This window comes from Thamnophis elegans, chromosome 4 (genome assembly GCF_009769535.1).
Source record: "Thamnophis elegans isolate rThaEle1 chromosome 4, rThaEle1.pri, whole genome shotgun sequence".
Lineage (NCBI taxonomy): Eukaryota > Metazoa > Chordata > Lepidosauria > Squamata > Colubridae > Thamnophis > Thamnophis elegans.
In genome coordinates this window covers 49,106,163-49,133,999 of record NC_045544.1, presented here as the reverse complement: position 1 = coordinate 49,133,999, position 27,837 = coordinate 49,106,163, and the positions used below count along the sequence as shown (strand labels likewise).

At 40.1% G+C, this 27,837-nt stretch overlaps 1 protein-coding gene across 1 annotated transcript in view; it reads right to left on the bottom strand.

Moving 5' to 3' along the window:
• Nucleotides 1-17,383, bottom strand: part of ADGRG6 (adhesion G protein-coupled receptor G6) — a 128,435-nt gene extending 111,052 nt beyond the window's left edge. Inside the window, 2 exon segments of the mRNA XM_032215480.1 lie at nt 9,915-10,012; nt 16,885-17,383. Of these exon segments, the coding sequence (XP_032071371.1) occupies nt 9,915-10,012; nt 16,885-16,901 (115 nt within the window). The 5' untranslated portion in view covers nt 16,902-17,383.
• Nucleotides 17,384-27,837: the final 10,454 nt, after the last annotated feature.

The following is a 27,837-nucleotide window of genomic DNA, read 5'->3' as shown; positions in this document are numbered from 1 at the left end:
GTGCATAGAATTTTTAAAAATGGTTTCACTTCAATTTATTTGGATAGAATCCTTTTTTAAAATTGTCTTAGACAAATTTAAAAAAAGATTCTATCCAAAATACAAAATACCAGCTGCAGTTATTCACTTAAGAACTGTGGCAAGAAAGGTGGTATAATGGGCTTAGTGACCAAAGTTACAATGGCATTGAAAAAAGTGACTGATGACCATTTTTCACACTTAGCGACCATTTTCACACTTAGCGACCGTTGCAGCATCCTCATGGTCACGTGATCAAAATTTTGATGTTTGGCAACAGTTACAATTTATATTTGTAAATTGTAGTTATGTTGAAATAAAAAAAATATTACAATACTATTTTTGCGTTGTATGAAAATTTTTGTTGCTCCGTATAAAATTTTTAATCAAGCCCCCACCCCCAGTCAAAGGTGTCCCTCTTTACTGAAAATCTGGTCACCTTGCTTTTTAGGATGCTGTCTACATTTGCCATAGCTTTCCTCCCCAGGAGCAAGCGTCTTTTAATTCCTTGGAATTGGGTATGTCTAGTTTAATGAAAAGAAGGACCGAGGTATTGTATTGTGGTTGCTGCAATTAATATACTTAATAACTCCATTTTTATTCTTTATTTTTTAATATTAATTTTCATAACAGTTGCTCCTGTTTTTGTAATTACTGTTTTATATTATTATTTTAGTGGATTGTTGTCACCCCTGAGAGTCATTTCTATTGAGATGTACACATTTGAACAATAAATGTATTTATTTTCATATTTAAGGAAAGGCATCATCTATAAACTAAGCAAAGGTGTAGCTTCCAAGATGTGCCCTTGGGATCTTGAAGTTGGTGGGAATCTACTCAGAGATTAATTGAGGAAAGCTTAATAACAGGGGGTTCTTAACTTAAATCCACACAGAATAAAACTATTTTAATAAATCCTATGCACAATAAATAAAATATTATTTTAAAATACATTAAAAAATAAAAGAAAAAAACCCACTTACCAGCAGGCTTGCACTCCAAGTAAACCCAGAATGATGTAGATGTTAATACACAGAACTGAGCAAATTGAAATGGTGAAATTAGTCAGGGAAATATTTTTCAAAGAAACTTTGCCACCATTTTTCGGAGCAGCCCTGCAACCTCCGTGCCCCTCCCCTCTGGAAAATCCAGAAAGTAACACTCGTGACCTCTCTAGCCATTTCCTGCAGCTCTATGGTACTAGATCATTTTTTTCTTATAAAATGAGGTAAAAGCGGCGCGGGGGGGAGGTCCGTTTTGTTGCTTTAACGTTTTAATATCTTCAATGAAAGTACTGAGACAGAGAGAGGGATTAGATAGGGTGTCTTTTGTCTTGCCCAGGTTAGGATTTCTTAAGCAAATCCACTGGGCTGTCAACATGAAGCCAGAAAATCTGGACTTTTTAAAAACGCACCGGGAAACGGGACAAATTGTTATAAAGCGTGATTGTCACGCTGAAATCGGGACATCTGGTCACCTTAGTCTAGTTTAATGAAAAGAAGAACTAGGGGAGACATGATAGCAGTGTTCCAATATCTCAGGGGTTGCCATAAAGAAGAGGGAGTCAAACTATTCTCCAAGGCACCTGAGGGTAGAACAAGAAGCAATGGGTGGAAACTAATCAAGGAGAGAAGCAACTTAGAACTGAGGAGAAATTTCCTGACAGTTAGAACAATTAATCAGTGGAACAACTTGCCTCCAGAAGTTGTGAATGCCCCAACACTAGAAGTCTTTAAGAAGATGTTGGATAGCCATTTGTCTGAAATGGTGTAGGGTTTCCTACCTAGGCAGGGGGTTGGACTAGAAGACCTGCAAGGTCCCTTCCAACTCTGTTATTGTATTGTATTATATTTATTATATCTCCAGCAAAGGCCCACATTTTATATTACGTCTCATGTTCATATATTTGCTTTGTAACATGTGATTAACTTTCTATAAAGTTGTTATTCCAGTTAGAGAATGTTTACCTACTATCTCATTGGAGATGCTACATTTTATTTTATTAATTGTGCTGAGATCATATCAGCATACGTTTAAGGTACACCCACTGACTCTCTCGTTCCTTTAAACTTAGTCATGTTTTATTCATTTATTTAAGGTTAATTATTATGCTTTTATTTTCCTTGTGGGTGGATGAACCAGGAAAAGGTAGAACTAACACCTTGTCATAAATTGAAGGCTTCTTCTACAGTATGTTTTAGATTTTCCCTCTTTCGAAAGCAAACAGTTTCCCAATTAGTGACAAAAATAAAGATTAGTCAGTTTTAATGAAGGAAATATGCAGCTCTCTAGATTAAACAGGAGATTCCTTGTCACAATGTTTTTTTCCACAGTCAGCAGCAACTCTTTCGACTCCTGTTAACTTATAGCTTATTTCATCTAGAGAGCTGCTTATTTCTAATTAGCATTTTGAAAAATGGTACCCTGTTTGGAGCACAAGTCAGATTTCTCAGTCATGAACCTTTCTGGCTAAGACTTTTTGGAGCTTTGGTTACTGCTCACATACAGGTTAGAGAAAACAGCTCTAACTTGATTTACAAAGCAAAGTACTGGTGATCATTAACTAGTATGGAAGTATGAAAAATCTTTGAAGTTGTAGAAGAGACCAGACATTGGTTATTAAAATCCAATTTTCATTCCTTTTGAATAAAAAGTGAAGATTACCAGTCTTGCTGAACGTAATAGTGCTCAGTATATTACAGGAAGTGCAATTGATAAAGAAAAATACAGTATTCTTAGCATATTTTTTTCTAGAACTGGCACATCAAAGTAAGTCGCATACACATCTTAAAAATTTTAAATCAGCATATCTTACTTTTTCACATATTTACATCAAAATGTTTGTTTTCCGATGTCTACGCACCTGATGGTTTTTTTCTTTAGGTATTTGGTTAGTTATCCTCACTAATATACAATACAATACAATAGCAGAGTTGGAAGGGACCTTGGAGGTCTTCTAGTCCAACCCCCTGCCTAGGCAGGAAACCCTATATCGTTTCAGACAAATGGCTATCCAACATCTTCTTAAAGACTTCCAGTGTTGGGGCATTCACAACTTCTGGAGGCAAACTGTTCCACTGATTAATTGTTCTAACAGTCAGGAAATTTCTCCTCAGTTCTAAGTTGCTTCTCTCCTTGATTAGTTTCCACCCATTGCTTCTTGTTCTACCCTCAGGTGCCTTGGAAAATAGTTTGACTTCCTCTTCTTTGTGGCAACCCCTGAGATATTGGAACACTGCTATCATGTCTCCCCAGTCCTTCTTTTCATTAAATTAGACATAATCAGTTCCTGCAGCCGTTCTTCATATGTTTTATTGTCCAGTCCCCTAATCATCTTTGTTGCTCTTCTCTGCACTCTTTCTAGAGTCTCCAATATAGATCCCTTGATCTTTCTTGTAATTTTGTGAACTCTATTCAGCATCTGGACTGCTTCAGAGACCTGGCAAATTCCTAGTTATCTCTTATCACTTACAATATAGATAGTTCTCAACTTACAACTAGTTGTTTAATCACCATTTAATATTATGATGGGACCCCCCTCCCCCCACAAAAAGAAAACATACTTACAATCTGGTTCTGAATTCCCCCCATAGTCATGCAACAACATTTTGAGCATTTGGTGGCCCTACACATTGCAGAGTGCAAAAAGTTTTCTTTTCTCTTTCGGAAAGTTCTTAAACTGATGAGAATTACATTGATCAAGTGCTGTTCCAGCAGAAACAAAGTCTTAAGGTTTGTCAGCGATTTCCTTCTCCATCACACGGATAAATACACCTGGAAACAACTACCTACCTACCTACTCTCTCTCTCTCTTCCTATCTATCTACTGTATTTCTCTCTCTCTATCCCTCTATCTACCTACCTACACACTCTATCTCCCTACCTATCTACTGTATTTCTCTCTCTGTCTTTCTATTTTTCTCTCTCTATCCACCTACCTACCTACCTACCTACCTACCTACCTACCTACATACATACATACATACATACATACATACATACATACATATTCTCTCTCTCTACCTACCTACCTACCTACCTACCTACCTACCTACCTACCTACTGTATTTCTCCGTGACCCGTCAAAAGCGCGGAGGACAAAAGCGCGCTCGACGAAAGCGCGCATGTGACGTCATCACAGCGCGATGAAAAAATTAAAAATTGAAATAAAATTAAAATTAAAGCAAGCCGATTCACATAAAGGTAAGGGTTAGGGTTAGGGTTAGGGTTAGGTTAAGGGTTAGGGTTAGGTTGAGAGCGTTAGCGTTAGGTTTAGCGTTAGGTTAAGGGTTAGCGTTAGGTTTAGCGTTACGTTAACGGTTAGGTTTAGGGTTAGGTTTAGGTTTAGGGTTAGGGTTAGGTTTGGGGGGGTTAGGGTAAGGTTTTAGCTTTATTTTTACATTTTTCGATCACAGCGCGATGTTTTCGTCGCGCTGTGATGACGTCAAATGCGCGCTTTCGTCGAGCGCAATTTTGTGGTGGAACCGTATTTCTCTCTCTCTCTATTCCTCTATCTACCTACCTACTCTCTCCCTCCTTACCTATCTACTGTTTTTCTGTCTCTCTCTCTATCCCTCTACCTACCTACCTAGCTGCTCTCTCTCTCCCTACCTGTCTACTGTATTTCTCTCTCTATCTATCTCTTTCTATTTCTCTCTCTATCCCTCTACCTACCTACCTACACACTCTCTCTCCCTACCTACCTACTGTATTTCTCTATCTCTATTTCTCTCTCTATCCCTTTATCTACCTACCTACCTACCTACCTACCTATCTACGTACCTACCTACCTACCTACCGTATTTCTCTTTCTTTCTCTCCCTCTTTATCCCTCTATCTGCCTACCTACCTTTTTAAAAAAATTGCCTCTTCAAAACTTTGGTGCATCTTATATTCCGGTGCGTCTTATACTCTAAAAAATATGGTACATGATTGTGATTTGCAATGTTTTTTTCTGAAAGAGTTTATTTCTGGACTTTCCTTAGTAACTACCACAAAAATAGGTGGTAAAACCGGCTTGGTCACATGATGATTGACACCTCTTACAACCATTATACTCAGGCTCCCTTATGGTCATAAGTTGAAGAACTACCTGCATTTGAAGCAATGACGATTAATTCAAAAGTTAAGCAATCCCTTAGCAAATTAAAAAAATGTGTAATTTCGAATCCATGCTCTTGTTACAGGAACAGCTTTCATATCAGAAGGCCTTTAATATGGGTAGGATTTAGCATGGATTTAGCAAATAAATCCTCCTTTGGATATTTTTTTTTAACTAATGAAACACTGACTGGCCTGGTGGGTGATACTGTCTTATCACTATTTAATAAGCAGGCCCCTTGGTTTTGAAACTACAAAAATAAATGCAATTTATGTAATATGAACTAGGAAGTTCAATATTTCCTACCGATTGTGGAAAATATACTGACATGTCCAACTTATAAAACAGTTTGTAGATATTTCAAAAGAATTAATGAAGTAATTGTTAGGATTGGCTAATAGGGCTATGCAAACATTTCAAAAGATGGCCTTCAAAATGCATAGAGGTGCAGCTGAAATATATGTTCCTGAAGAGTAATGACAGCCATCTCCTCCCCCCCCCCCCCCGATTATGTACCTGCTTCAAAAGCTATTCCCAGCTCTATCTGGATGAATATACATAAACAGCTACTTCTCCTTGGTGGGAAAAAAAAGGAAGATAAATGTCTGTGCATGCCCACACACCAGACAGATGGAAGCAGTTTCTGAAACCACTGTACAATAACAAAAAATGTCATAGCTGCTTTAACAATGTGGAAAGTGCTTTGGAGATAATGCACAGATTCCAAATGGTTCATTAGTACCTTTCCTTAGGATTTCCTAAACAGAGCTGGAAAAAAATTGAAGGCACGATACTTTAGTAACAAGTCCCACTACAACATTACACTTTATTATTCTAACATTTTTAAATATTTCTTTTATTTAAATAACTTTTAAAAAAAACCATTAAAAAAACCAAGCCATAGAAGTATCCAGTAATCCCTTGTTACGATCACTTCCATACTTACCATTTGGCTTGCATTGAGCTCTCCTTACTATACTCTGAGGATCTTTCTGATTAGGTAGCAAACTACTTAGAGCTCCATGAGCCATAAGCACAGTAAACAGGTCCTCTGTGCAACAGATCTAGAGGGCAATAGGTGAGTATTTAACCCAACTTCAGTTACTGGTTCTAATCCATTTGTCTATTATGCCTAATCATAGGGCTGGCTCTGGACAGTGTGACTGACTACATTTTTTTAAAAAATCCCTTTCATAGCTGGTTCAAAATTTTACAACGTTCATTACATATACTGTGCATTCATTATTCATGTACCAAGACAGGTGCATTATTACTTAAATTAGTATTTCTAAACATTCTTGCATAAAAACAGCTTCCTGTTTTTAAGTAGATTTTACGTAATTTATGATCCTGAGTGCATTGCAGCATTTGTACTCATGAAGCAATTTTATGAAAATTCAGGAGCTACTATTTCTGAAATACTAAAGTTCATATCAAATTATAAAATAGTGATGATTCATGCCAATGGTATTCTTTCATAATCTGATATTTTACATAATCTTTCTAACAGAATACCAACCAAACTTGAAAATTCATTACCTATATATTGGAACATGTATAGACGGGGAGTGTTAAACTTGTACTGAACTCAGATTTAAAACAATAAGCAGTTGCTGTTGTTGATTTGCCCTTAGAAAATAAAGTAGTAAGATAATAGCATCATACATTACCCCAAGCTAATTACATGCTTACTGATGATGGACTATTCACTACTTTCCCCCTGTATTCCCATGTCCTGTGTATTCTCACTATCTCAATTGAAGACAGAGGTAAGAAGTCATCTGGGTTTTTTTGTTACATTGCTTAGCACCCAAATCTACAAATGCCATTAGAGGGCTTGAGCATCTTTTAAGTAGATAAGATGAGTAGGAAGAGTAGGAAGAGAAAAAAAATAAAATTAAAATCTAGGTAAAAATACGAAGGTTCAGCTTGTTTTGACTAAGTCTCCTTCCCTTTTAAGGAACTAAGTACACTTTGGAAGTATTCTTTGACCATGAGGTATCACCAAGATGTCACATGTGTCCTGTTTCACAATTATGCTTGATGTCACAATTGCAATCCTTTGTGGATTGGTCATATTAATAGTGGCTAACCAAGCTGCTTTGACTATTGCCACAATCCCTATATATTGAAGTACCTGGGACTGTCAAGAGGTGCAACATCCTGTTAGCACAAGGAACAAATATCAAATGATGACTATACCAAAATATTGCAACTGCTTTCCAATTGCTTATAGGACACAATGTAAGGTGATAGAGCTGACTTTTTAAAACCATATTACTTTTCAGACCTAACCATCCAAAGACACGTTTTTCCTCGTTAAAGTAACTGTCCCATAGTTAAGGTCTGCAGGAAAAGCTTTGTGAAGATGGCCCTGGGTATAAGAGATCTGTGGTTCTAAACAGAGGTGGGTTTCAGATAATTTTACCACTGGTTCTCCACACATCAAAACTGTGAGTGCGCGCATGTGCATGCTTGCTTTGTGATCATGTGTGCCTTCCGCGCATGTACTTTGCTCGTGTGCACGGCTTGCACACATGCGCATGGCTTAGAAAATGTGGCTAAATAGGACGACATAGAACTGGGGCCCCTCGCAGGTTGCCACTACCTGTTTGCCCAAACCAGTCTGAACCGGCTGAATACCACCACTGGTTCTAAAAGGAGGTGGTTATGGAACACATTCCTTCAAGTGTTGCATCTGTTCCAGTCTCTCAGCTTACAGAAAATCTATAAAAACATAGCTTTTACCATGATTTTAATAGCTATTTATTGATCTCAAAATTTGTGTGTCATTTTAAAGACTCTGAAGCTAAACAATTAATGTTAGTATAGAAGTGTTTTTAAAGTTCCTTTCAGTTTTAGCAATTGTGACTTGAAGTTTTCTTGTGTCTTGTCACTGGGATAAGATCAGGGCCGGATTTAGATGAAAAGAGGCCCTAGGCTTATGAGGCCCTTTCACCTCCCATTTTTAAGTTTGTAAATTACATGAGAGACAATAAAATACATGATTACTGTGATATATATCAATATATATCAATATATATAGCTGGCCTCCTGACGAAGGGCGACTCTGCTCTGCGGCAAAGGCAGCGAGGCCAGCCACCTCCCCTGCTGCGCTCAGCTGCCCGGCTCGGCCCCCTCGCCCTCACCTGCCTGGCCGCTGGTGGGCTCCGCGTTGACAGGGCGGCTACTGGGAGCGGCCGTGCCTCTCGCCCAACCGCCGGTGCCGGGAACGTGGGCGGGCTCCCCAACTGCCGCGGCACCGGAACGATCTTAACCAATACATTTTTATGTTTGTTTATTAGTCATATGCGTAGAATTTCTCCTTATTTTCGGTTCAGTGTTTTAGTGTTCACTGTTTTTAGAATAGTGTAATTTTAATTTTGCTAACCATTTGAATGTAGGCCCCTCTTGATCTTGATCTTGAGGCCCTAGGCTGAATCCTAGTTAGCCTATAGGAAAATCCGGCCCTGGATAAGATTATTTGAATTCTCCTATCTGGACTATTACAGCAGTAGCAGTCATATCCCTCCTGCTAGCAGTTTATTTCTATCCACCACCCACTGAATTTATTCTACTCTTCCTTGTGCTGCACTTTTTTTGCTATTGTTGTCTTCTGAATAGAAGCAATTTATTTGTACCAAAAGCAATTCCTTCCTTCTGTTTCTTGGAGCAAGTTATGTTTCCCCCCCCCCCGTTTTCACTAAATCCAATTTACCATTTAATAGAATGTTTAAAGAAAACAAAACAATATTTTCAGAAATAACCTTTATCATTATAGCAATCATGAAGAGACAGGCTAGTATGGTTACTTACTTGTCATTGTGCTCTACTTAATTGCAAATCTAATCCAAACTATATATACAAAGTAGCGGAAGCCTAATTATCCTCCATTCCTCTGTTTGCAAAAAAATATAACCACACCTTCAAAGAATTATTGGCACATACTCACAAATATTGTAAGGTGACAAGGAAAAATAACATCAAAGCCATAATTAAAGGCCACTCCTATCAGAACATCAGAGATGTGCCAAGGAGGGAAATTTCCAGCTTGTTTCCTTCCTTTGAGGAGATATGTTTTCCTCCTTTTATAGATTTCATGTGTTTCACAACCAAGCTATATAATAAAATTGCTTACTCTACAGAACAAATGTAGCTATTCTTTCTATTCACAACAGTTTTAGTAAATGCTTCACAAAACTCAATTTCTTAAATGACACTATTGTGTGTGTAGTTTACATTGAAAGAGATAATTATTAGATCGATAGGTGATATTTGTGGTAATGAAGTGTGACATCTGTTCAATTCCTATTGCACTGAATATTCTACACAAAGTCCTAATATTAATTAACTTTAGCACTCACTTATATTTGGTGCTGTTACAGCTGTTGTGAAATTCTGTTTCTAGCACATTATGCAATTGCACACAAGTTTGTGTATGGTGCACTAGGAGGTACAACATGATGCACCATTGACTGCCACCAGTGTGTTACTTGGGCATCTGATCTGAAAAATCATAGCTTAATAAATTGTGAAATGCAATTCTAAGAATTAACAAGAAAAAATTAGGATTACTGATGAAGTAAAAAGCATCCATCTGAAAGTGCAAAGGTATATATGATGCAAAGGTTTATACTTGTTTGATTAATAAAATAATAATATCTTAATAGTATAATGATAATATAATTATCTTCAAATACTCTGTAAAACTTCCATAAAACGAATATAAATATAGTTTTCTAAAACACTTAATTGTTTTTAATGATTTTCTAAAGAAATATTCATGGTATCTTACCTGAAATCTGTATGCACAGAAGGCTGAGTATGAACAGAAAAAATAAATGTGATTTTTTTCCCCATTGACAGCACCACAGCTGAATCTCGTATAACATCCTATGGAACAAGGAATAAGAAAAATTTAGGATATCTCTTTAATGTTCCTGAGATTACAAACCTACTTTTTCTTCAAAGAGTTGCTTTCTTCAATCTATTTTTGTCAAATAACTGCTATTATTTATTTCTTATCTAAAATAGAGAAAGTTATCTGCTGATCTCCAAATGTTTCAGAATAAAACTGCTATTCATGAAATGTACTCCTAAAGTACTGTTGTCTGAATGGTTCTGAAAAAAAAGTAAATAGTCAAATTTACTCAATCCAAGATCTTTTCCCACTGATTTGAAGATGTAACAACAAAGGTGGATATAAGACTGGAATAGCAATACAAGGCTGGAGTCCAAGGGTGAAATTGTACTTATATTCCCACAGCCAATGGATTAGTGGAAGCCTTGCTGGATCTTACAATTTCACCTAGTTTATTGTAATGTACAATGGAAAAACAAATAGATATTTTGATATTAAAAACACTGACTTCGTTCTAGCTGCAATATTGAAAGTCATACAGGGATCTAGGCTATTCTTCCCTGTATTCTCGTCTGTTCATCCAGTGAAAATTTGGGATCAATCCATCTGTCATTAGAACACTTTTGTATATCAAAAGACTCTTGTCTTCCTAGGATCTAACTATGCCCCTTTACTACAACTGGGAATTCTAGGACCCAACACCTTTCACAAAAAAGAATATGAAAATAAATATGTATATATTATTACAAATGGGATTATATGTATCACCATTCTGTCTCACATCATAGACAGTCTTTGAGTATGGTGAATGCAATATTTGCTTAAGACTAAATATGTCATACAAATTGGATTACATTTACAAGAATCAGAATCTTGAACCAAAGCTAGTCATCATTACTCATTAATTGGTATCGCCGTGAAATAAGCGTGATTTTCATTACCAACAGGAAAGAGGAAGCTGAGATGAATGTATTACCCCCTTTTTTTTTACATCTGGTTCAGAGACAATGTGCTCTAATTGCTGATTATTGCAATTATCACTAGAATAGGAATGACCCCGCTGCATGCAGGTCGAGAAAGAATCGCACTATGACTAACCAAAGAGCCAGGCCAACTGTTTGGTTTCCTCCATTGAGATATCAGACCAACTGCTCTACTCTGACTTTCACATCACTGCATCTACTAAGGAAATAGCTATATAATAATGATGATGATGATGATGATGATGATGATGATGATGATGATGATACTAATTTAATTAGCTAAGGGTCATTTGACTTTGCTGTTCACTCTAATCTGGCTACTATGCACCTTCTTCATTACTAACAATACTTTATTTGTTTAGAATGGGATCATATGGGTCACCATTCTGTCTCACATCATGTGCTGCCCATTCTTAGGTTGTGTTTTCAGGTAGTCTTAAAAACCACACAGCATGGCATAACTTGATAACAGCTGGGAGGGCGGGGGGAGACTTTGGGGTTAGGATGGCAAGGAAAGTTGACTGGTGCAGGGAAAGCAGTATGGGTGTCACTGGGAATACAAATAAATTGTACACTGCTATCACAAGAGAATCTACATTGTGCTCCTCTTTATATTCTGTACCTGCAAGTCCACTTAACAAAGGGTATTCTGACTGGATTATAAAAAATATAGTTCATCAGTATCTAAAAGGACTCTACATTCTCTACTTCTGCTATACGTGATCAAAAGGGGAAATGAATGGATGTGCCATTGGTGGCACAGATGTAGAAAGAAAGGTAGTCACACTCTTGAGCCATCTAGATTTTTTTTCTGGTCAACTCAGTTACATCTTGAACAGCCCTCCTTTTCCAAAACAGAGTTGTATTCTGAATCTGAGCCTTAAATATTTATTCCCAGCATGTAACAACAGGGTTTTAAAGTTGTCTTTACTGATTTTAGTGGAAAACTGTTTTAAAGCCTTATTGTCATAGAGGAGCTGTGGGCCAGTGGCTGGTATTCATTAATTGCATTTTATAATATATAAAATGAGATTGCTAATTTATTAAATATCATTGGCCTGTATTAATATTAACCCCATATCTGTAGCTATCAACCTTAGGATATTTGTTTTCATCAGATTCATGACAATTGTGCCTACGTGAGAAAGGAAATACGAAGCAAATCAAAGGCAGCACTTCTGAGAACATCTGACTTTTCCCAGAAGCGGCCTAATGACCTCCAGATGCCTCACCTGCAGTTCCATATGTCGTACAAAAATTATGAAAGATCTAATCTAAAACATCAGTAAAACAAGAAGTTGTTTTGAGATTAATCTCCGTGTATGGAAAATATTTCCTTTTGGTTTTTCTTTTCAGGCAAAAGCAGCCATTTTACTGGGAATTTATATTTCTAATACAACTTGCCCTTCCCTGGATAATGGCATGGAGATTTCTTACACAGATCATCAATTCCTTAGAAAGGAAAGAAAAATGTCTATATCTATTAAAGGTAAATGTACAAACAATATCAGTTTCATTCTAGTTAATAATTAAATTATACATAGTATTGATTTGTCATAAGTAGCTGATTAATCAATCAATCAAATATTTCTTTATTGAAGAGTGTTTTAAATTATCAACCTAGAAAGTGACTCAGCTTTCTGATGAACAGTAACTTTAAACTTAATGGTAATCCTACACTACATGTTGCTCTCTGAAATATAAAAAGCTCTTTGATAAAGCCAGACACACTAAAATAACCGGATTAGCACACAACACAATGATTGTCCTGGATGTCAATGCAATTGCGAATAAATCCTTGCTAAAATTTCTGAAAATGAGATGCTAGAGATTCATAAAAAATGGTTAACAAATGAACACACTTATTCTGAATTCTTCACTAGATGAAGTTTGCTTTTATGTTTCTTAGTATCATTTTTTCTATATGTATATAATACTGAAATAGCCTAAGGAGAGGCTAAGAATACTAACTAAGAAAAAAATGTCTGAAAAAATCTTTATATTTTAAAGTTAGGCTATACTATAACCCTAATTCTGTAAATCAAAGTATCTTATCTATCCAGAAAACCCCCCAAATGGTCAATGTACTATTATCCACAGCTATAATTTTCAGCTAAGCTAAATAGTGCAAATACAGACTCCATTTTGCATATCAGAGGGATATCATTTTCAATAAATCCTACTTAAAGAGATGTTTTCTCACCTTGAAAAAATATGCCTATTAAAATTACTCTAAGTTCCTGGAAATCCTATGTACTGTATCTGTACATAAGCTGTAATATATCAGCTCTGCTATTAAAATAAACACACACACACACACACACACACACAATTTTCTGGATTGGAACCTTTTTAACCCCAACTGCACCATAGGGTGTAACTTAAAACTTTTCATTATACAATAATTTTAAACACAGCACTCCCATTTTGTCTTTTCCCCCATTCCTCTCCACAATCCCTTCTCTTCCAATCTGCTGCAATATCTCTTGCGATTTGTATTGCAATGTCCATAGATTGATCCTTCTACCAGCTATTACTACTGTCACCAATATCTGTCAGAAGTGTTTTGCTCTCTCAACTGCTACCAGTGCAGCCACCAACTGTGATTCTTGACTGCAAAACTGTGTGAGATATGTATAAGACATAATAAATTCAGTAATCAGACAAAACACAGTTCACATTATTCTCAGCAAAAAATGAGATTCACTTAAATGCTATTGTTAAGGCAGGGTTCATTTGGCTTAGTAACTTATAAGAAGTTTGGGAGAGAGGAAGGGAGGGAAGAAGGAAGAAAGGAAGGAAGGAGGGAAGGAAGGAAGAAAATTTTCAAGTTCCATTAATGTTTTTAACAGCGAGAGTACTCTGAGCATTATGGCTGGGTTTAAGGTATAGTCCATTAATCTAAAAAATTATATTCTAAACTCAACCTGTACATAAAATTCCTATCTATAGACTTAGTAGATTTCCCATGTTTTATTTATGGAGGCCTAGGCCAGAAAAATAGCAGTCAACAGTGGTGATCAAAATAATGATAGGAATAAAGCCTGAAATGGTTCTTGTAAGCATAATATATTCAAGGATGCTCATTACTATTTACTAGCATGCAGAATTCCTTGGAGTATTATCTTTTATATGAAGTTTGATGATAAATTTTAAATGCTGTCCAATAAAAAGGAAAACAGTCTACAAGAAAATGGATAATAAATATCTTGGTTTAACATAAAAATAGATCTATAACTCTATAGACAGATAGACAGAGACAGACAGAGACAGACAGACATATTCTAGCAGGGCACTATTTAGGCTTACCACTACTTTTAGGAAAGCGCCACAATTCGCCTTAAAGCCTTGATTTTGTTGATTTTTGTTGAAATGGTAGTAAAAAGGAAGTCTTGAAGATCATGATGAATGAATCAATAATCTTAAATCCCATTATTTTAATACATATATATCGCTGATTAAGCAATTTATAAGGGAGACATATTACAAAAATTGAAAAGAATTAGAGAGATATTTAGCACTACTGTATTATCAACATGGTGTACTGTTATAGAGAGCTCTATAGAACTCTCTAAAATGGCATGCAACAAAGCCTGACTTTGGAAAGATTAATGAATAGAATGAGTTATAAGTTTCCATGGTTTCATTCATATAATTATGACCTTGCATGACTACCCATCAGAAGTACTAAAATTCATGCAGATGCTTACCAAAAATGAAGTTTCAACTAAGAGAGACTATGCAAATAGGGATTTCCCCTTGTATACCATTTTTGCTGATATACAAAGTGTGTGATATATATCACACAAATTATGTATACTTTGTGAAAAATCAACAAATAAAATCAGATGTAATAGAAGTAATATTGCATAAATGATAAACTAAATTCACTTCAAGTTTCTCACTTCAAGTTTTGTAATTAATAATCAGGAACTGAACCAAATTAATTATATTACTTAATGACGGGTATGTATTGGTTGCACAGATGTTTTTTTTTCCATTTTAGCCTAAGGGTTCAATAGTTATTATAATGCAATCTTATCTAATTTCACTATCACAACAATATGGATTAAAGTATTATGTCCCATTTTCAAAGTCATATAATATAATATATTATATTATAACTATATAATATACTTGCAATCAATAAACTGATGAGATTTTATTTACAACTAAATGTCCTATGCATATTTACTCAGAAACATATATACTTTTCAATTTAGCTTATTCCCCACAAAGTGTAACAAGGTATCAGGTTTAACCTATTTCCTTAATCTATCCTAGTACTTGTAATTATCCCTCCCCACATCATAGTAGTAAGACACAAAGGACAAAAACAGGATCAATATTAGTTCTCCTAACCCTAACCCTTTCTTACACTGGTGTAAACATCACCTATGCCATTTTATATCTGCCGGTATTCCCATAACATTCTCTTCAGATTATCACATTCATGTTCATGGTATCATTGTAGTTACTTATAATTTGTAGTAAAGTTTTTAAAATACTATGTCCCCATTTATACATTTCGTTGCAAATTGTTCAGAATAGTTTTATTGTTTTAAAATTGTTTTATAGTTATTGGTTTTATTATTGTTGTGTGCTCCCCAATGCTGTTTAAGATGGGCAGTCATATAAATCTTTTAAATAAATAAATTGGATTACTATGATGGACATAGCATAAAAATACTGCTTTTTAAAATTAATTCCAATAACTAGAGATTTCTAATCCAAACCAAGCAGACTTTGGGGTAAATTTCTTACAGGAAAACACATTTATGAAAACAATTCTTGGTAATTTGCTTTATTAAAAGTTCCTAAGTTCTATAGATAAAATGGGACAATTTATTTTCAAAAGGATTTCCATTATTCCTTCCTTTCTGATTCACAACTATGTATTTTCATTTGACACTTAGCAAGTATGAACCCAAAGCAAAAGTAATGAATATCTTTGGTCACAATGCAATATTCTAATACAGTACATTCTGTCTAATAAATTAGTCCAGCCGCTAGGAAAGTTAAATGCACAGTCATTCAAATCTCAATACCATCTTTTCTGCCCAAGATAGACAAGAAGATCTCTCACTGGCAACCCAGCAACCAAAGAACCATGAAAGTTAAAGGTTGTGAATATTTTTTTCCACCAGTTTCCTGTTCCTCTGTTTGGCAGAGCATCTTTGTTGGCTGCAAGTATTTCTTTGTAATATATTTGTCAACAGTTTACTCACATCTTCACTCAGATAAAGCCGGAGTTTTAAACTATGCCACCACCAAATAATATTTAGCTGAGACTTGAAACTAGGCATCGACGAGAGTAAACACCAACTGCTTTTATAAACTACTCACCCAACTGCATTGCAAACATGCAAGAAAAAGCACACTTGGGTCCTTCTAACTATTACTTTAAATCCATCAGGTGAACTCATATGGTTGTTAAAAAAAAAAACCACAAAAGAAACTTCCCCGTGATCATCCAGCTGTCAGTTTTCAAAGATTGGACTAAGTCTGTTACATCGGAACTGGGCTCTTTTCTTTTTAATCTCTTCTTCCTAAAGTTAGCTTTTTGGGCCCTACTTTTTTCTCCGCACAGGCGAGTCACCCGCTCTGTCCTAACGACACAGTAAACCACAAACGACCGATCCGCATTTAGCCAAAAGAAAGTCAAATCACTAAGAAGGAAAAAAAGGAGGAGAAGAGGCGATAGGGCACCAAATCCTTTGGCTGGAATATACCGCGCAAGGGAAACGTAAGACAAAACCCAAACGCGTTCGGTTGTCCAGAGGCTGACAAGAGAACCTCCGTTCGCAAGGCTTGAAGGAAAAGAAGGGAACGGAAGAAGAAGAAAGAAGGAGGGAAGCAAAGCGTGATTCCTTTCAGTCAGGACAAGTGCGCCGAGTCAGAAACGTACATGTTGGCATTACTTGGTTTCAGTCAGCATCCTCTGGGGCGAGATTCTTCTTTTTCCTCCCTTCTTTTGGTCCTCGTCTAGCGCCGGGCTGGTAGGAAAGTTCACGAGGTAAGCTCCATCACCCTCGTCCCACCAACCTTCGTTTCGACGGGCAAATAAATAAATAAATAAATCTGGGTCCCGACGAAGGCGAGGGGAGGGGGAGAGAAAGAAAAAGGGAAATCAGGCGCTGGGTCTCTTTGCTCCTCCCTCTCCGAAATCTCTTCAAAGCTTTTCGAGACCAAATCGGGTAGGCGGTAAACGGGGGCCACCCGGAGCGATTTCGCCCGCCGCTGCGCCTTTCTGGCAGAGAAGAAGCAACCTCCAAAGGGGGTTTTGCGACTCAGCCCCTCGTTCCCGCCCACTTGGGCGCTTCCCGCAAAAGTTAGGGGAAGCGAAAACACACACCCGCACACAAAAGCCTGCGCTGCTTGGGGCTTCCACGTGGCCCCGCGCCCGGAGAGAGTCTCCCGCGCGGCTCCAAGCTGGTTTCTGCGGGGGCCGGCTTCCAACTCCGAGCCCCACCCCAGAGTGACGGCGGGGACGGGAAAGCATCCAAAAGTTTTCGAGCGGCGAGGGCTGCCCTACTCACGCGAATGATTCACGTCGTCCGTGCCCGAAAGCAGTCACTAATTCCAATTAATCTCTGGTCCTCATACTCGCGAACACGCCAATGATGTTTGCTAAATGAAGAATAGAACAAAACAGAACAGAATAGCTTTATGGTCACTATGAATGTACACTAATCGGCAGACATTAAAATGAAATTTCGCTGCATACAGCTCTCACCACCTCCAATATACACTACATGAGCATGAAAAAAGATAGAAAAGTATGTGTACACCCACATATTATACGGCACAGAGAAACAACAGTGTAGTCAGGATGTATTCATGTACATGGTGAGAGCAGTGATGTATTAACCACTAAAACCAAGGACGTGCTTAGGGCACCATGCCCAAGGGGGCACCCTGAAGTTGAGAAAGAAAAAAAACAACCAATGAAGATTTTTACAGTATGTACAAAGGAGGAGGGCACCAAGATTTGTCAGTGCTTAGGGCCCCAGTGAGCCTTAATCTGCCACTGGGTGAGAGAAACAAATCTTGCAAGTTTACCAGACAGATGGCATAGGGAACAATTACAGAATTGGATAGTCCTACTAGAAATACTTGGGAAATCTCATCCCAGAGGGGAAAAACAGAAACAGACAGATACCTTCACTGGGTGGCTTTCGCTTGGGGCAATTCACAGTACACCCTCTTTGCTCTCTTGCAAATACAGTAGAGAGTGAGTTGCAGTTAACAGTAGTGTCAGCTAGCCTCGCATTGTTGGTTACCCGAAGTCGAAGAACTCGAGATCTGGAGGGCATCAGGTTGGGTAAAGCATCATAAGGCCTCATTCTCCCTTCATACCACCACCGCCGCCTCTGGACCTTGTACTTGTAAAGCTTCAAGAAGAAATAAAGCGAGTGAGCTGTTCTCACTGTGCAAAGCAGGCATAATCAAAACATTCCTCATGGAATATTTTTGCACCTAAACTATGATACAAACATGTCCTGGCAATATCTTTTTCATTCATGCTCAATGATACTCACCCACCTATGAATAAGACAGGATTAAGTCATCCTTAGCTGTACTTGTGTTAAAGTGGCACTTCCCCTTTCATTCTGCTCTGATTCCAGGACAGCCTCAGTGTTTTAAAATTTCTCTAGGCTTTATTAATCATTACCTTGGACAGAAATAAGATTGCAGCAATTTAAAGGGGGGAAGGCAATAGAAGGATCAGGAGTTGCATTAACAGGAGTTGCATTAACAATTAATACAATCAAGATCAAGTGAGGTAATACCACTCTGTAAAGCCTTAGTAAGAGCATACCTAGATTTCTGCATCCAGTTTTGGTCACCACTATAAAAAAATATGTTGAGACTCTAGAAAGAGTGCATAGAAGAGCAACCAAGATGATTAGGTGACTGGAGGCTAAAACATACAATGAACGGTTGCAAGAACTAGGCATGGCTAATCTAGTGAAGAGAAGGACCAGGGGAGATATGATAGCAGTCTTCAAATATTTGGGGGGCTGCCACAGAGAGGAGTAGGGGGTCAAGCTATTTTCCAAAGCACTTGGAGGCCAGACAAAGAATAATGTATGGAACCTGATCAAGGAGAGATTCAACCTAGAAATAAGGAGAAAGTCAGTGAAAATAATCAACCAATGGAACAGCTTGCCTTTGGAAGTTGTGGGAGCTTCATCACCAGAGGCTTTCAAGAAGAGACTGAACTGACATTTGTCAGAAATGTTGTAGGGTATATATATACTGTATATTTGAAGGGTGGATAGGGAGCACTTCAACTCATATAATAAATCTGAAAAGATTCCATACAAGGGTGAGGGATTAAAATATCAAGACCATGCCCCAAGATGTGACTGAGGACAAGGCCCTTTTGTGTTCATGCCATCTTGACTTTTTTGACCCCTAGGAAACCACTGATATCCACTAAAGATCACAGAACAACAGATTTGCCTCATTTGATATGAAAAATCTGTTCTGTAACATACTATTCAGATATGTGGAAAAGTAAGCATACCCCAGAGTGGCGCATGTGCGAGACCTGAATGGCTGCCTGGCTTTCTCGCTCTGTAGAAAGCCGGATGAAAAAAGACCTCAGAGAGCCTTCAAAACCTGTTAAATTATTACCAAAGGTCACCCGAGGAGGACTGGAGTCTGGGGAACAAGAGAGGAGAGAGGACCAGGCACCTGGAAGTCTTCTGAAGTTTGTGAATGGGGGAAACTCTCGGTGGCCTGGATTTACACCCTGCGGCATGGAGAGGAAGATGGCGGCACCGCGCTGCTAACGGCAGCGTTCTACTACAGCCTCCGGCCGGACAGCAACATTTATTTACAACTTTTGGCGTCTTCGGAGTTTTGGAGTTTAGGGAGAGAGAGGAGAGAGGAGAGAGGATCGGACATCTGAAGTCCTTGAGCGGTGAAACCCTCGGCGGCCGGATTTATACTCGCGGCGTGGATAGGAAGATGGCGGTGCCACGCTGCTGATAGCTACTGATAGCTACTGATAGCAGCATCCTATTGCAATCATCCGGCGTTTTTTGGACCTTTCAGCCGAGTGGTGAGCCTTGTGGACCCCATAAACGACTATTACTAGCCTCCATCACCCCAGAGAGGTGGGGATTTTATAGGGGCTTGGTTGGGCGGATCGGGCGGCTGGCTGAGGTTGCCGCCGCCGTAGCTCCTCTGGACGCCCCCCCTCCTCCTCCATCCTGCTTGCCTTCCTCGCCGCTGCAGCCTCGCCCTTCACTCTTTATGCGTGCTGGACATTTCTCCTCCTGCTGCCCTCGTTGCTGTGGAGCCTTCGCCTGTTTCCCTACCCAGCACTGCCTTGGCCTGTGACCATCTGCTTTGGCCTGTAACAGCTGTCCTCCTTGACCGCTCGCCACCCGTTACTGCCCTTGGATAGATAGGTATAGATAGGTATAGATAGGATAGATAGGTATAGATAAGTATAGGTAGATAGATTTATAGGTATAGGTACCTGGGCAGCGTCCATCTGATGGTGCACCTGGTCTGTGGGAAGGAGTGATAGAGGTTAGAGTTAGGGTTAGGGTTGGGGGTTGGGGTTAGGGTTGAGTTAGGGTTCGGGTTAGGGCTAGGGCTCGGGTTAGGGTTAGGGCTAAGGTTAGGGTCAGGGTTAGGGTTGGGTTAGGGTTAGGGTTAGGGTTAGGTTTTGGACCAGGGTTAAGGTTAGGGTTAGGGGTAGGGTTAGGGCTAGGGTTAGGGTTAGGGTTAGGGCTAGGGTTAGGAGCGATAGAGGATGGCAGTTCCAGGGGTGGGGATTTGGCGTCCTAACAACTGGTGCTTTTCCTTCCCCCTTCTTGATTTGTTCCAGCTACCCCCTGACTTTGGACTCCCTGACCTCGGATCTGGGGGGGGTGTGGGACTGCGAAGCTGTTGCTCGCTAACATTTGGCATTTACGTCTTGCCCCCCTCCAGCCACAACCACCTAGCACAATACGGACTTTTGGACTTTTGGCCTTGGGTGTCTTCCTGGGACTTGAGGAAGGGAGAGGAGCGGAGCAGCTCTCCCTTTTCCCTTTTCCCTTTGTACCATCGTTGTTTTAAATCGCACTTGCGCAGTGCTCCGCTAATTTTTATGAATGTGGTGTGGATGGTGTGCCTGTTTGATGTCTGTACCCACTTTTAAATCTTATTATTGTTGTAGTTTTTGTGTTTTAACTGACTCTGCGGGGACTGTATGGGTGAGTGCTTGTGTATGTATATTAGGATTGGGATCATAACCTGGTGCCTCCCTCCACTGAGTGCGATTGCAGAAGTGGTAGGGGCCCCCAGGTCTATCTTCCATCCTAGAATGATTGGTATAAATCGCCTACCGGAAGGAGCGGAGGCCGTGAGAGGGGAAGTGGGGTCTACGGTTGCGGGGGTGGGCCGGAGCATTGCGGTCACTATTGGGAGGGGAAAGTATGATGGGAACTTCAGGGCTAGCCATTACTGGGGAAGGAGGGTCCGCTACGTCACAGCGATCCCCCCTTCCGGCCCTGCTAGTTCCACTCCAGGGCCAGATGGCGAGAATTGTCAGGGCCCTGGTCTCAGGCTGTTGTTGCTAAATGCCAGGTCTGTGGTTCATAAAGCTCCCCTCGTCTGGGACCTAATATTAGACGAGGGGGCAGACCTGGCATGTATTACTGAAACCTGGCTGGGCCCGGAGGGAGGAGTCCCCCTCACTGAAATGTGCCCAGAGGGATTTCAGGTGCTCCACCAGCCGTGACCCCAGAGAAGGGGTGGGGGAGTGGCCGTCATCGTCTGAAGGTCATTAGTCCCTCGTAGGATCCCTGCTCCGGAGCTTGTCGGATGTGAGTCCTTGTTGTTGAAGTTGGACCTTGGGGGTCAAGTGGGCTTGCTGTTAACGTACCTACCTCCCAACAGCGTTGCAGCAGCCCTCCCCTCGCTCCTCGAGTCGGTTGCCGAGCTGGCGGTAGAGTTCCCCAGGCTTATGGTGCTGGGGGATTTCAACCTGCCTACGCTCGGCGAACGCTCTGATGGGGCGCAGGAGTTCATGGCTTCCATAACAGCCATGGACTTGACCCAATTAATCCGGGGTCCAACTCATTCAGCGGATCACACACTTGACCTCGTATTCCTCTCGGAGCAGTGGAGGCGTCATCTAGAGTTGAGGGGTATTAAGATCTTGCCCTTGTCATGGTCTGATCACTTCCTACTGAGGCTTGACTTTCGGAAACCAACCCCCCACTGTAGGGAGGAGGAACCGATTAGGTGGTTCCGCCTCAGACGCCTGATGGACCCCATGGGTTTTCAGACGGCAGTTGGGGTGGTACCTGACACTCTCGTCCACAGTCCGGTCGAGTCCTTAGTCGCTGCTTGGAATACAGCGGCGACAAAGGCTCTAAACCGGATTACCTCTCCGAGGTAGCGGATCCAGGAGAGCTCCTTGGTTTACCGAGGAACTCCAGGAGATGAAGCGCCAAAAGAGACACCTAGAGTGCCGCTGGAGGGCCAGTAAATCTGAGTCAGACCGAGCACTGATGAGAGCCTATATCAGAGCCTATCTCGTGGCAATACGGGTGGCGAAATGTTCGCATTTTGCCACTCTTATTGCATCCGCTGAATCACGCCCAGCCGCCTTGTTTAGGATAACCCGCTTCCTCCTGAAAAGGAGGGATGCGGATGAACCTTTACAAGGTAGAGCTGAGGAATTTGTTCAGTATTTAACGGATAAAGTCTCTCGGATTCGGACAGACCTGGACTCCAATTGCACAGTACCAGCCAAGGTACCGGGGGAAGGTCTTGAGCGGAGTTTATGGACTGAGTTTCAACTTGTTGCACCTGAGGAAGTGGACAAGGCCATGGGAGCGGTGAGTGCCTCCACTTGTATACTGGACCCGTGCCACTCCTGGCTGGTTTCGACCAGCAGGGAGGTGAAACGTGGCTGGATCCAAATGATAATTAATACCTCTCTCCAGGAGGGATCCTTCCCGCTCCTCCTAAAGGATGCGGTGGTGAGACTCCTCCTGAAGAAACCATATTTATCTTGAGCAACTATCGTCCAGTCTCCAACCTTCCCTTTGTAGGAAGGTTATCTGGATCCCTTTCAGTCCGGTTTCAGGCCTGGTTACAGCACGGAAACTGCTTTGGTCACGCTGATCGATGATCTCTGGCGAGCCAGGGATAGGGGTCAGTCCTCTATCCTGGTGCTCCTTGACCTCTCAGCGGCCTTCGATACCATCAACCATGGTATCCTTCTGCGACGGTTGCGGGAGGTAGGAGTGGGAGGCACCATTCTTCGGTGGTTCTCCTCCTACCTCTCGGACAGGTCGCAGTCGGTGTTGGTTGGGGGGCAGAGGTCGACCCCTAGGCCCCTAAATTATGGGGTGCCTCAGGGCTCGGTCCTGTCCCCCCTCCTATTTAACATCTACATGAAGCCGCTGGGTGAGATCATACGGCGGCACGGGATTAACTACCATCAATACGCGGACGATACACAATTGTATCTGTCCACCCCGTGCCAACTCAGTGAAGCGGTAGAAGTGATGTGCCAGTGCCTGGAGGCTGTCAGGGTCTGGATGGGAATAAACAAGCTTGCGCTCAATCCTGACAAGACTGAATGGCTATTGATGTTCCCTCCCAAAGATTGGCAAACTATTCCAACTCTCAGGCTGGGGGGGTGAAATTATACGCCCCTCAGAGAGGGTTCGCAATTTGGGAGTCCTCCTGGACCCACAGCTGACTTTAGATCACCATTTGTCGGCTGTGACCAGGGGGGTCTTTGCCCAGGTTCGCCTGGTGCACCAATTGCGACCCTACCTGGACCGTGAGGCACTTCAGATAGTCACTCACGCCCTCATCACCTCAAGACTGGATTACTGTAACGCGCTCTACATGGGGCTGCCCTTGAAAAGTGTTCGAAGACTTCAGCTAGTCCAGAATGCAGCCATGCAAGCGATTGTGGGTGCACCCAGGTACACCTATCCTCCCTGAGCTGCACTGGCTACCCATTGGTCTCTGGACACGCTTCAAGGTGCTAGTCATTACTTATAAAGCCCTGCATGGCATAAGACCTGGGTACCTGAGAGACCGCCTCCTGCCAATTACCTCCCAAAGACCGATTTGATCTCACAGGCTTGGCCTTCTCTGGGTTCCATCGGCCAGCCAATGTTGGCTGGCAACCCCCCGGGGGAGAGCCTTCTCTGTTGTTGTGCCGGCCCTCTGGAATGAGCTCCCCGTGGAGATCCGGACCCTTACTACCCTCCCGGCCTTCCGTAAAGCTACCAAGTCCTGGCTGTTCCGACAGGCTGGGGGCTGTTGAAATATCCAGCCCCGCCTCAATTGTGAATGTTGTGCATTTTTAAATTCTTTGTATTGTCTTATTTATTTCCCTTTCCCTGTTTATTGTGAGCCACCCGGAGTCCTTCGGGAGTGGGCGGCATACAAAACTAATAAACAACAAACAAACAACAACAAACAACCCCATCTAGGTTTCCCCCCTTTTTTTAACGTGTGGACACACCAATATTTTGTGTTCATTCAAACAGTATAATAAGTATAAAGGTGACATAACTGAACATACAAAAGACCCATTGGAAATTGATTTTGCAATTATTTATTCAACAAAAATTAACAGATGTGCCATTTTATTCTATGGAAAAAGTAAGGACACCCTTGGTTCTAATATCTGACATTTGGTCCTTTGGGGTGTTTCTTATAACTATAACCAGTCTCTGACATTAACTGGAAGGATTTTTTTTTTAGTTCTTCATGATTTTTTTTAGCTATGCTAAAGGTTTCTTGCATGCACAGCCTGTTTCAAATTAATCTACAACATCTTGATTGGATTTAGATCTAGGCTTTGACTTGGCCAGTCCGGAACCCTCTATTTCTTTTTTTTTTCACCCATTACTTGTGGATTCACTGGAATGTTTAGGGTTATTGTCATGTTGCAAGGTCCACTTTTGGTTGAATGTCAATCTTCTGATAGATGGTCTCACTTTATCCTCAAGCACCCTCTGGTACCCTGAAGAATTCATAGTGGATTCTTTCCTAAAACCATAACATTTCCACCACCATAATTTGCAGTTGGCCTCAGGTTTTTCTGGTAAAATGTTATTTTTGGTTTTTGCCAAACATGGTTCCTGGTACCCTAGTCAAGTAACCTTGTTTTTGCCTTACCTGTCCAGAAGTCTTAATCTTTGCCTAGCTGGTCATGAGCAAATTTTATTCTTGTCCTGATATCCTTTCTTTTTTACAAAAGTTTCCTACTGGCACATGGAGATCTAATTTAGTGGCTTCTTTCTAATAGTAGACTTATGTACTTTGATATCAATAGTGGTATAAGCTACCTGTAGGTTGTGTAACAACTTTCTGGGGTTCTTAGAGACATTTTTCAACATATTGGCTTGAACCTATTGATACAACTTGACCTGGACAAGTTGGCAGTAGTTTGACATCTTCTCCACTTGTAGATGATCTTCCAGGTTAGTTTAGTGAAATGATTGATGTTCAATGTTTGGCAATTTTTTAAAAATCCCTTCCCAGAATCATTGACATCTACTGTATATCCTAATTTCTGAGAGCCTCAGAGAGTTTCTTTCAATCTAGGGATGGTATTCTACATGTGTAACAACAAAGAGCAAATTAAACCCAACATCTGAGATTTAAATAAGACAGGCACCTTCCAGACTTTATCTAACAATATTCTAATCATTTGCACCTAGTCTTCTGTACCTGATTTTAATTTTAGGTATTTTAGGTAGTAATAAATGCTGGGTTGTATTTCATTTTTGTACATGTGAAACTCGCATTTGTGTTTATTTAAATCACACAATGTACTAAAACATGTAAATGATGCATAATAATTCTTATACTACATACTGTTATCAATATTGTTGAGATAAGCAAATATGCTGAAATATGCTGAAAAAGGCAAAACATTCAAAAGGTTGTGCTCACCTTTTCACATGACTCTAGTGGCATGATAAAATCTTAACACCATGATTTTTTTACCACTGGGACTCTTGGTGTGGTTATGATCTTTTCCTTACTGGCAACCTGGTCGGAAGAGGATGTTCTGAATTTGTTGTTGGCAACATTTGTCTTTCCTCCTGCTGTCTCATGTTTTCTAGAAAAGGCAGGATTTCTGCTACAAAAAGAAATGATGGCAATTCCATTCATGCATGGCAAACATGTATATTTCTTTAATCTTAATATAGTTAATTAAAATATTCACAGGCATAGCTTTAGAATGGTTACATTACATGATGATTCAGTCTGTAAAACTGTGATATATCAAATGTGATGAGTTTTCATATCATTTTTGACACAATGCTTTACACATGACGAATCTTCAATGGGAGAATTTTAGAGAGAGTTCCCAAACAAATGAGAATGAATCTGATTATTCAGTTCCACATTTATTGTTACACAATTATATATAAGTTTGCATTGAATGAATTCTGGTATTGAATTCCAAAAAAGGTCAAGAAAAAAAATGATGAAAACTATTTACCTCTAAAATAAGACATCCAATTTATGAAATTAACTGATTTTTAATCTGCATATAGAAAGCATCCTCTTTCAGACATACAAACTAATGTCTTCCACAGAATATACACAGTATAGTACATGGCATAACTTTCCAGCAAAACCAGTAAAAATAGAAAAAATAAAAATAGAATTGAGATAAATAAAAAATATACTGGATCCAATTTGGATTAAGTCACCAGGACCAGAAGTTTAGTCTTCAGGGAACCTCTCTCCAGCAGAAAGGGAAGAGAAAGTACCACTTTAACCAAAAGTACCACTTCTCTCACACTCTGCTAGAGATAGGTCTGAAAATTCAGAAGACTAATCCTCTGGTCCTTATGACTGATTAAGATTGGATCCTGCAACATTATCCTGGGACATGTATATTTTCCTTCATTTGTGGAAAAATACATTTTCTCTACAGCTTGTATAAATCCTACAATCGTGGTGTCCTTGGTGCCCTTTGAACTTGGTTGTTTTCTTGAAGACATTTCATAACCCAAACTAGGTAACATCTTCAATACAATTGTTACCAGACTACTGTATTACTATTCTAATTTTATTGATGATTAAGATTATATTTTAGGATTTTTCTGAACTAGCTTCTGCGACAGGATATTTCATCCTCTACCAATCATGAATGCTAGTAGAAGAAAAAAAGAGTTGCAATCAACATTTCATTAAAATGTTTTTCTTAACATTTGGCCTTCCAGTACTTCCAGGCCTGAATCAGTGGTGGGTTCCTCTAGGTACGGTCTGGTCTTAAAAGAGAATTTGACAACTAGACAGATTCTTTGGATATTAAAAGTTTCTTTACCATGTGGAATGGGAAAAAGGAATGATTACCCTTAAGATTAGTTGTTCTGTTTGCTTCCCCTAACTAAAACAAATGAAACAGGATATTTGTACCAATACCCCCTGTGGGGAGGTAAATGAGTAATGAATGTCATGTCTCTGTTTTGGGAGATTGTGTAGAGGTCTACATGACACAGGAAAGGGGTCTACGTGACACAGGAAGGCCAGGTATTTGGGGATGATTGATAAGTTGTCAAAGAGTATAAAAGACTGTACACAACTGCCATTGGGGGTTCAGGTTTTGCTCCTGAACCTTTGCGCAAATAAACCTTTCCCTTTGACAAAGAGCTGGTCTTGTCTCATTTTCTGCAACATTTCTGGCACCCCAGAATGGGACAACCAGGCAATCTTTCGCTCCGGACGACCAGGACCCCACGCTGGTGGAAGGATCCGAGCCCCGAGTACCTCAGGCGCCATGAGGCTTCTTGCTTCGGAGGAACGGGGGAGGACACCTTCCACCATCGAGGGAAATCCAAGTCAGCCCAAGGACCCTTTGTGTGAGT